The sequence below is a fragment of the Rhinoraja longicauda genome, chromosome 5, assembly GCF_053455715.1.
Source record: "Rhinoraja longicauda isolate Sanriku21f chromosome 5, sRhiLon1.1, whole genome shotgun sequence".
NCBI classification, from domain to species: Eukaryota; Metazoa; Chordata; class Chondrichthyes; order Rajiformes; family Arhynchobatidae; genus Rhinoraja; species Rhinoraja longicauda.
The window spans coordinates 12,715,041-12,726,199 of record NC_135957.1 but is presented as its reverse complement, the minus strand read 5'-3'; the positions used below and the strand labels follow the sequence as shown (position 1 = coordinate 12,726,199).

General features: G+C 41.0%; 1 protein-coding gene across 1 annotated transcript in view; it reads right to left on the bottom strand.

Moving 5' to 3' along the window:
• Positions 1–432: 432 nt before the first annotated feature.
• The window catches only part of LOC144593406 (CUB and sushi domain-containing protein 1-like), a 1,892,487-nt gene continuing 1,881,760 nt past the window's right edge, over positions 433–11,159 (bottom strand). Inside the window, exons 69-71 of the mRNA XM_078398909.1 lie at positions 10,853–10,985; positions 7,182–7,274; positions 433–6,060 (exon numbers count right to left, since the gene is read on the bottom strand). Coding sequence (XP_078255035.1) covers positions 5,901–6,060; positions 7,182–7,274; positions 10,853–10,985 — 386 coding nt within the window. The 3' untranslated portion in view covers positions 433–5,900. The remainder of the gene's footprint in view (positions 6,061–7,181; positions 7,275–10,852; positions 10,986–11,159) is intronic.

Below are 11,159 nucleotides of genomic sequence, written 5' to 3'. Positions count from 1 at the left end.
TTTTGCGTGGGCAGCTTAAAACCCAGCGCTATAAATGTTGATTTCTCTAATTTCAAGTAACCCCCCCCTCCCCCTCCATAGTCGTCCTACGAGTTCCACTGTTTGCATCCTTGTATCCCTCTTGTTATCACCTCTTTCCCAGCCATTATGTGTTCCACCCTTCCTTGGTCACCTGCTTTATTCTGGCCTTCTCCTACCTCCTGTTCCCTTCCCTCTGCTTTCAGTCTGAATGAGGGTCCCGACCCGAAACGTCACCTATCCTTTTTCTCCAGAGGTGCCACGTGACCCGCTGAATTACTCCAGCACATTGTGTCTATCTTCGTGCTGTTTCAATGCACTTCCAAAAGAAGCGGGTCATTGTACACATTGCACACACATTAGACAAAATAAATTGTGATGAAGTATTTAATTAGAATTTTAAATTAGCTTCAAAGGTGGGCGGCATTGCACAGGTGAGGGTACAATCTTCTATCACAGGTTTTAATGGTAAAAAGGGAATACTGTGTTCATTGTAACAGGCCACTGCAATGATAACTTTCATCTGCAATAAAATCAAAAGTTTAAAACTGGCTATAGATACTACTCTTTAAACAAGATTTATTTTATAGTATAGGGAAAATTACTTCTTTTACATAGTAAAAACACATTTATTTTAACACCTTTTTACCTACAATATTGAAAAAGGTCTGGCATATTTAATAATTTTACAAATTCCTCATTAAAAATATATCTCTGTACAAAAGGATCTTTTGCACCTACTTCAAGTCAACAGCAAGGAGTGGAATGGTCGGGTGATAATGTCTCACTGCGATGGCACTGAAATGATTGATCGGCATTTTATACAGCATAATTTTTGTTTTGTTTTTACAAAATATTTTACACACAAAACATTATTGCAACCAGCCTGAATAAAGGCGAAAACTTGTAAGATTAAGGAGAAGCGCACAACACAGGAGTAAATGAGACCAGCCTCAGAAAGTCTTCTCTTGGGTATTCTCAGCTTGTATTCAATTGCCCATTTTCTCCAGCAGTTTGCCTCAGACCTCTTCAACTCACTCAGCGGAGATGTTGCACCCAATAACTTTTCAATGTATTACTTGGGACTTATTGTTTATCAAGAACAGAACACCACTGTTCAGACAGCAAGACCAGAGGTTGGAATGAGAAAATAAAAGACTTTTACTTTTCAGCACAAGATTGAGAGTTGCTGTTCTGATGAGAATAAAATCAATCATGATATATCTCAGTCTTGCTTTCTAGAAAAAGGATTGCCACTTTGATGTGGTTATATACTTGAATCTCACCTGACCTCCCATTTATTACTCTGCCCAACTAATACATATCCAAACCAAAACAGATTTTTTTAAAAACGTTATATTTATGCTCTCTCCCATTGATTCCTCTCTGCTTGCAGCAGAGGCGGCTTGGGGAGCTTGTTTTTTTTAATTGCTGAAGAATGCAGGATGATTCTTGTGATTCTTCTATAATGCAGGAAAGAAATGGGAAGGTGCTTCCCACTGCATTTAAGAGGGACCATGTTTCAGTACTGACGCCAATACTTCTGTCATTCTGCCTGATAAGGTCAATAGGGTCATGAAAGAACTCTTAACATTCCCATCTCCAATTCTCTCATTGGCCTAGAAAATCTGTATTCCACATTGGACCATGGCCAAAAGCCTCCACTCACCTTTGATTTATTACATTAGAAAGGCCATGAGCTTTTTTTTCAGTGACACCATGATGATGTTCTCCTCCAACAGCAGATGCTGGAGATCTGTTAGCTACCATGATGGGAAACTTATAATGTAAACTCCCTGAGGAGTTGTAATTCCGTAAGGATCCAATTTGAATTCCAAAAGCACTTCACACGTCAATGTATTATGAGGGTAAACACAAAAAGCTGGAGTAACTCAGTGGGTCAGGCATCCAGCGTCTCTGGAGAAAAGGAGTAGGTGACGCTTTGGTTCGAGACCCTTGATCAGACTAAGAGTCAGGGGAGAGGGACACTGGGTTCTTAGTCTGAAGACGGGTCTCGACCTGAAACGTCACCTATTCCTTTTCTCTGGAGATGCTGCCTGACTTGCTGAATTACTCCAGAATTTGGTGTCTATCTTCAGTGTGAACCAGCATCTGCAGTTCCTTCTTACACATATTATGAGGGTAATATGGATGGGATATTAGAAGTATGTTGTAGTCAGTGGTTACAAGTCATATTTATGTATAGATCTGTATTGTAAGATGTCGTTAGCTATTGTCTTGAGCAAACCCAAGGTTGTCTTCTGCATTTTTCTTTTGATGGGATGAGGCTGGCTTTCTAATGATGGGGTTAATGAATCTCTAAAACCCGTTGATGAGCGTGGCTAGTGGCCTTGTGTGACCTTTAATATTTAGTCTTTCATGGGATGTTGTTCGAAGTAGAGCTAGGTGTTCATGGAGGTGCCTATCGGCTCCTGTTCCACAGGCAACTGGTATGTTTAACTTGCAGCAAACCAACACTTCAACTGTGAAACGCCGAGGCAGTTAGTGTACCCACACTAACAAGCAGTATAGGTTGTCAACTAGCACATAACGGAAAGAATGAAGATTTAATTTATCAGCCTGCATTGTGATTTAAGTCAAACAGATGCTTGCTCGTATTTTTAAGTGCTAAAAAATAATTTAGAATTATAATGTGTTTTGTGACATTATATTGTTGACGTGCATTGGCAAGAACACAGAGTAGCTTAAATTTGCTTTAAGGTTTGTGGACATTATTAATAAAGAGTTTAAGGGGAAGAAAATGTTCACTACCTGACCTGGTAAAGTATTTCCAGCATCAGATAAGTAATCGAAGGTCCAAGTAGAAATTTTAAAGACATTTTCAAATTGGAAACCATGTACTTTGCATTTGAATATCACAAGCTTTCCTTCAACATTGTGCCTCCTTTTGCCCATAAAACCATTTGCAGTCTTTTCTTTCTCAAAGGACAAAATTGGTCAATTATTTCCAAGATTGCATTTGTGATTAAAATAGCAATATCAGTTACTGCAGACATCTTTTTAACGGCTGGAAGTTGTTCAAAATTTATGCAATAATGACTCTAATGCTAAATATCAGAAGCCTTTATAATCAAAATCATAAATATCTTCCTAATTAGCAAGTCCTTTGCATCTTTGCTAGTCCAGTAATTGATTGCTGAAAGGTATTTAGAATTTAAATCTAATTATTAAAAAGACAATAAAGCCCATTTCATTTATTAAAACAACCTCAACAGAAAAGAAAAATAATGTTCTGCTCATAAAAATCAGTTGTTTCTGCCAAACTTTCAACCTGCAACAAAATGTTTTATTTAAAAATAAGCACTTCCTACCTTCAATCAAATCTCACCGGAACAGAATGTTTTGCTAACCTCCCCTAATAACACAATTCACTTCCTAAAGTTGGGATAGGCAGTTGAAGCCAACAACCTTGAATAGGATTAAATAAGATTGAATAGGGATGAGAATCTAAAAAAAATAGCTACTGAGGGTATTAGCGCCCAATGTTCATAAATTCATAAGTTCCAGGAGCAAAATTAGGCCATTCGGCCCATCGTCTAATCCATCATTCAATCATGGCTGATCTACTTTCCCTCTAAATCCTATTCTCCTGCCTTTGCTCCATTATTCCTGACACCCGTACTAATCAAGAATCCTGTCAATCACCTTTAAAAATAACCATTGATGGCGTTCACAGCCGTCTGTGCAATGAATTCCACAGATTCACCACCCTCTGACTAAACAAACTCCTCCATCTCCTTTCTAAAGGTATGTCCTTTTATTCTGAGGCTATGCCCTCTGGTCCTAGACTCTCCCACTATTACATATGTATTATTATACATATACATGTGCATACATGTGTGCATATCTACTATTACAATGTATTACAATTTAAAATTTTCATTGAGGTTTGTCTTATCATAATTTGGGTGGAGTGAAGCATAAAAAAATCATTTCGCTCGATTACAGAGCTGTATTAACCTATTTAAGTAAACACTTCATCAGCAGTTATTTCCTTTAAATTGTGACCTGCATTGCAATCTCACCCAGTTTCCTAACCTTGTGGGCTTTGCCACACTTTGGTCGGATACCTGGTTGAAGCTGCTTGTGTCTGCTTGGAGTGAATTTTCTAAGTGGCAGCTACGAATGAGACGATGTTTCCTTTTGAGCTGCATGTCAAATATGTATAAAATAAATCGTAACCACCTACTGCGAGATTTTCTTCACAGTACAAACTAGTTTGGAGTAAAGCTATGAGATAAAAGTGAAGGCACTCTTCTGGATGAATGGAACATTAGCCAGAAACACAAGAATCCCCCTTTTTTCCCCCCTCTCTCGTATCCAGTAATGTGCACCTTACTCACTTTCACCCCCCCGAGGCTTAGGATTTGTGTTACTGAACCTTTTGTTTTGTTTTATACACCACCTCTCTGTGTCTTTTGGTTGGGAAGAGCAAGCAAATGGATGTGATTCATGTATTTATCAGGAATTGGTGAGTACTGAGTGAGTACTTTAAAAACAACTCTCTTGTGCGTCATCCTCCATAATGGTGTGGGGTGCACTGTCTACCCACTGGTGGTGCTGGCTCGAAGGGCCGAATGGCCTACTCCTGCACCTATTCTCTATTGTCTATTAAACTAGTGAACCTCAAACTAGGATCCGGGGAAGTCTCAGCATCACATTGTCCTCAGTCTGATGAAGGGTCTCAACCCGAAATGTCACCTATTCCTTTTCTCCAGAGATGCTGCCTGACCCGCTGAGTTACTCTGACACTTTGTGTCTATCTTTGCATTGTCTTTATTAGGACCTTTAGTCTGCCCCGTTCACCCTGACGGTGATGTGCAGCTACCATTGAAAACAGACAAGATGATGCATCAACTCCTCATGCATTTTTCTTGGGAAAATAAATAGTTTTTTTTCCTCTGGATATAATTTATAAAAGACAGTTTTTGCTTTCTTGTATATAAGCTATTTGGACAACAGAATAGATTTCTAGGATATTTCTGCACTAGAATTTGCAGAGAGACAGAAAATACTAATTGTTTGGAAATATAATATTGTATTAAAAATTCAGCTTTTTTTTGGCTTATAACAACTTATTCAAACAACAATATCCAATTGCCTTTTTTTTTCTCCAAAGGAACCATAAAAACTCGATTTTTGTTTTCACACACAAGCCTAACCTCGATAGAAACCAACTCTATAAGAATGCAAATCTGAAGGAAATAATATTGCATTGTTCTAATATCTATTAGCATTGATAAGGTTATGTGATGTTCAGCCATGGAAACGTAATTCTTTTAAAGCAAATGTTTTTTGTTATGTACAATGGTCGGTGTGTTAGAAACCCTGTACTCTGATTGATGCCAGTATCCTACTCATTTATTCATAACGCACTAGTGCAAAGAATTGTGCAGTAGACTTTCCAACTCCAAAGCTGCCCTGCTTTAGGAAGATGATCTTGTTTGTGTGATGCAGGCAGCTGTTGACATTAAATTCATTTAGAGTCTGTTAGTGTCGGTAAAGATGTTGTCCTCCTTGTCTATTTTCATCTCTTCTTGGAAGAATATGTAACCAACAACAAAAAATAATAATCTGCCATTTGGATCCAGAACAGAATGATTCAAACCCATCCGGGACTCGGTTTTGGTTCCTCCTGCGTCAGAAGTCTGAAAGAATTGCTTGGACTTGTCGGCTGAGGGCACTGACCCGGCAAACAACAAAACTCCAGTTGCCTTTGTTTGTCCTAACAAACGTCATCAGAGAGTATTGCCGAAGAGTAAGCGGTAGGACAGAGCGATGTGGTATATGGTGCTGGAGGAGTTGACACTCGCCAGGTAGAGGTATGGCTAATATGAGTTAGTCAGCAGTCAGAGTGATGGCTATACCACTGTACACACAGTGTTCAGTGTTGTGTCAAACCTCACAGCCTTCGCCTCCGTGGGCTTTAAGTTAGTATCATACATTGGATTTTCAAAGGAAGCCTGTCCATTCGTGTTCTCATGGCCAACATAGCCATTATATTGTACTTTTGGTCTTGTTCTGGAAGGAATAGAAACAAAACATCAATTTTTTTTTAACATTAACTCTCCAGTGTAAAGTAGATCAAGATGGAAAGGACCTGTCATTTCATGACGAACCTCTCTCCAAAGGATATGTTACCCAATCCTGAGAGTTATCACTCGGTCTGGATCATCCTGATGGTTGACAAAATTCAAGACCCAAAACTGTATGATCTCTGTTTACCGTAGCGTTGATGCCCACTATCCAATTTCTAACGGCAGCAAGTGTTGTATCGAAATTACATTTGCTTCACACGTGAAAACACTTTTGAAATCATAGCATTTAATTTTTGTTTTGTGCACAATCTCGTGGCTCAATTGAGAAGTATTAATATCAACAGGGGCGGATTTGCCACCTTGCAGCATCAGAGACCTGGGTTTGGTGCTGTCTGCACGGAGTTTGTACATTCTCCATGTGACCGCATGGGTTTTCTCCGGGTGCTCTGGTTTCCTCCCACACCAAAGACATACAGGTTTTTAGGTTAACTGGCTTCTGTAAATTGAAAATGTTACCTAATGTGTAGGATTGTGTTAGTGTACGGAATGATTGCTGGTCGGCGTGGACCATGTGGGCCGAAGGACCTGTTTCCACGCTATATCTCTAAACAGAGCCACAATTTTTGGGTTTATAAGGTCATAAAGAAAAGGAGTAGAATTAGGCCATTTGGCCCATCATATCTCCGCCATTCAATCATGGCTGATCTATCTCTCCCTCCTAACTCCATTCTCCTGCATTTTCCCCATAACCTCTGACACCTGTACTAACCAAAGTCGAGTCGGGTAACAATAATCAAACACAAAGTGGGCATGTATGATTCGGTAAAGGTGAACAAGATAAGCCAAATGCACTTCGAGTTCCTCCGTTAGCTTGGGGTAAATGGACTGGTGCCAGAGAGCGGGGCCCAGTTAGGTGCTGATTACAGCTTGCCTCAGTCTTCCTGGGAAGTGGAGGGGGGAAAAAAAATACAGCGAGGCAGGTTTGCTGCTTCTGCTTGCTTCAAGTGACCCCTGCATGAAGATGCACATGTTTGGAAGTCAGGTGAGGATGGTCTGGGCTCTCGTGTGATGACCCCCATGATGGAATAATCTACCAGCACTCACCGTCTAGGCTCACACATGAAGAATGGCCACTTGGGCAAGGTACTAGAAGGCTGCCGACGCCTATGGAAGCGTACCCCTGTATGAGTCACCGTCCTCGGGAGAGGATAGAAAAGAAAAGCAGAAGATTGGGTGGGGAGGAAGAAGGAATTTACTAACAGTGTTACACAAAGCATGAACGGCAAAATATTTTACTGTGGAATGAAAACGCATTGCGGCATGCTGTTAAAAGTGACTCCTTGTGTTACAGGTTCAGGTGGAGTCATACATCGTAGAAACAGGCCCTTTGGCCCAACTCGTTGATGCCGACCAAGATGCTAGTCCCATTTGCCTGCGTTTGGCCCGCAACCATGTTCTCAATAAAGGAGGAACTTGTTTTTAGGTTAGTGATACTCAATAACGATTGATTTTATCGCTTACCCTCCTTGCGTACAAGGGAGAGCTGTTTACCTGCGTGGAAATCCAAACCAGCAGCTTCAAGAAGTGGCATGTTTCAGTTTCGTTTATTGTCATGTATACCGAGGTACAGCGAAAATGTATGATTGTTGATGATTACACAGTGTTCAGATATAGGATAAAGGGAATAATGTTGAGTGCAAGGTAAAAGTCCAATTAATGATGGTCTTTAAGGATCTCCAATGAGGGAGATGGTAGGTCAGGACCAATCTTTAGTTTTGGTGATAGGATGGTGCAGTTGCTTGATAACAGCTGGGAAGAATCTATCCCTGAATCTGTAGGTATGTGTTTTCACACTTCTGTACCTCTTGCCTGATGGGAGATGAGGGAGTGACTGGGGTGAGACTGGTGCTTGATTATGCTGGTGGCCTTGCCGAGGCAGTGTAGATGAAGTCAATGGAAAATCATGAATTAGTGCATATACCAAGTTGAATCAAATGTCACTTTAGACATTTGTAAAAACGTGTGGGCTGTTTTGAATCTCAGGTAATCCTCTCTATTTGATCTAGTAAATGTTCACCCTGCAGGTTATGATTCCAGTATCTCAATCAACCAGCAATAATCTCTATAACATTATAAATAGCTAGATTAATGTCAATTGAAACAGAGAGACCCTGCGATTAGAACACACGGTGGCGCAGCAGTAGAGTTGCTGCCTCAACAGCACCAGAGTGTTTTATCCTGACTATAGGTGCTGTCTGTACGGAGTTTGCACATAACCCCCGTGACCGTGTGGGTTTTCTCCAGGTGCTCCGGTTTCCTCCCACATTCCAAAGATGTGCAGGTTTGTAGGTTAATTGCTTCTGTAAATTGTCTCTAGAGTGTAGGATAGAACTAGTGTATGGGTGATTGATTGTTGGTCGGTGCGGACGAGGTGGGCTGAAGAGTTGTTTCCACGCTGTATCTCTAAACTAATCTGGAACTTCATGTGCTACTCAAAAAGCAAACAAAAATGAGTGGGGAGGAAGATGGAATTGACTTTATTCCACTTTGTTTCTATCAAAGGAGGATAGGAATTTGCCCTCATTTTTACAAGGCCAACACAGTGGTACGGAAGGTGGACGCACAGTGTGCCAAAGTTGCCACTGCAGTCCTTGCGCACCACTAACAACTGGAAGAAACCTTTTTTTTCTATCAAAAGACAAGAATAGAATTAATTGTAAAAAGTCCCTGGAGCATATTTGTAATTAAATCCTGTGACAGAGTCTAGGACTGATGCTTGTGTTCTTTATGTACTGCAAGATCTGACTCTGCAGTCTGAGTCATACAACACTGAAACACTCCCTTCAGCCCGACTCGTCCATGCTGATCAACATGTCCCATCTGCACTAGTCCCGCCTGCCCACATTTGGCCCATATTCCTCTAAACCTTTCTTATCCCTGTCCAAATTTATTTTGAAAGTTGTTACAGTATCCACCTCATTCCATATATCCACTACCCTCCGTGGGATAAAGTTGCCCCATGGGTTCCTATTAAATCTTGTCCCTTTCGCCTTGAATACAATGTCGTCTTGTTCTTAATTCCCCAGCTCAGGGTAAAAGACTCTGTACATTCACCCTATCTATTCCCCTCGTGATTGTAAACTCTTGTATCAGATCACCCTTCAGCCTCCTGTGCTCCAAGAAATAAAGTCCTAGCCTCTTCAACCTCTCCCTACAGCTCAAGTCCTGCCAGCATCATCATAAGTTCTCCCTGCACTCTTTCCAGCACGTGCTCAATGACGTTTTGTTTCTCTAATTAATCTTCCTGGCCATCAACAGAAATGAGGGTATGTTAAGGTAAGTAAATTCAGATGTTATAATGTCTGCATCGGTTATTGTGAAGTTCTAGAAATGCCAGCTTTGGGGATCGAGGGTGGGGGAAGATTATCTCTGTTTATTCCATTAGTGGAATTGAGAACTAAATACTACTGAAATTCCATGGCAAACAGGAGGAGCCTGTGCAAGGTCTACCCTGAGGAAAAATCAAAACTCTATTTATGAAAAGTCAAAGACTAGAGGACAAAGCTTTAGACTGAAAGGAGTAAAGTATAAAAAGAGGTGTGTGGGATAAAAAAATGTTTTACACATATTAGTGGGTGCCTGGAATAATCTATTGCCAGGGTGGTGGTGGAGGCAGATACAATAATGGTTTTAAGAGGCTTTTTGATATGCAGGGAATGGAGGAATGTGGACCTCCTGCAGGTCTGTTCCTGTGCTGTATTATTCTGAAGGCAAGGGCATGGAGGACGCCATTTTGTTGATATTTATAATTGGTTACTTGGACGGCTGGTTAAATACTGTTCTAATTCTAGAAACTATAGGCTTCTGCACCACCTTCCAATCATGAATCGATGGAGAGTTATCACTGCATCAGCCTACCTCGGGTAAGGCGTGTGGTATATAGGCAGTAATTCTGGGGAGTTAGTTCACTCCACCCCAGTCTGATTCTAGGTTTGGTCATCCTCTGCCAGTTTTTCATTATAAATGAACAGTGATTTGTGTTGTGCGTGACACTTACTCTTCTAAGGTTCCTCACAACTGGGAGCCCAGTGCCAGAGGCCATAGCCTCAGAATAAAGGACATACCTTTCAAAAGCAGGTCAGAGAGTGGTGAATCTGTGGAGGCTAATTCAATGGATTATTGTTAAAATGGGGATTGATAGATTCTTGATTAGTATGGGTGTCGTAGTTATGGGGAGAAGGCAGGAGAATGGTGTTGAGAGGGAAAGATAGACCAGCCACGATTGAATGATGGGCTGAATGGCCTAATTCTGCTCTTATAATTTACGAGCAAAGACCTTAAGTTATTTAACTACGGTACTGGATCTGATCAACTCTTCATTTTGATTATTATTGCTAGTTTGGTCAGTGGATTAAATGAACAGTGACTTGTATGTCCGTGAGACAAATACTTTTTTAATGTTCCCCACAAAGACTTTAAGTTAATCAGCTGTGGTACTGGATTTTCACAACTCTCCATTGACTTATATTGTTAGATTGGTCAAAATATTGACTTGGTGTGGGGGCAAGCTAAACTATAACTGGGAAAGTAGGAGTACCTGAAGGTTTGCAGTAAATTACATTCTGACCGATCGCACATTGGAGTTCAATGGGATAAATCTTGTACACAACATGATCGTGACTGACATTCATGTTAAACTCTCTACTTTTCTAAAGGTGGCTACCTCGTTAGTATGGATGCAGCTACCTCGTTAGTATGGATGCAAAATGTTTCACCTGTGTTTGTAGAGGTAAAAGCCAAATCCTGCCAGAATGAGGGCGAAAAAGGGGACCAGGATGGCAGCCGCCACTGAACTGCTGCTTGTGCCGTAGTAATAATTAGACTTGTCCTGCGATCCGCCTGGTGGCCCTGAAAGGGAGACAAAAGAGTTAGCGGGTCAAAGTCACACACAGGCTACGGATGGAGCTGAGGGGGAGGCAATGGAAAGAGTTAGCGGGTCAAAGTCACACACAGGCTACGGATGGAGCTGAGGGGGAGGCAATGGAAAGAGTTAGCGGGTCAAAGTCACACACAGGCTACGGA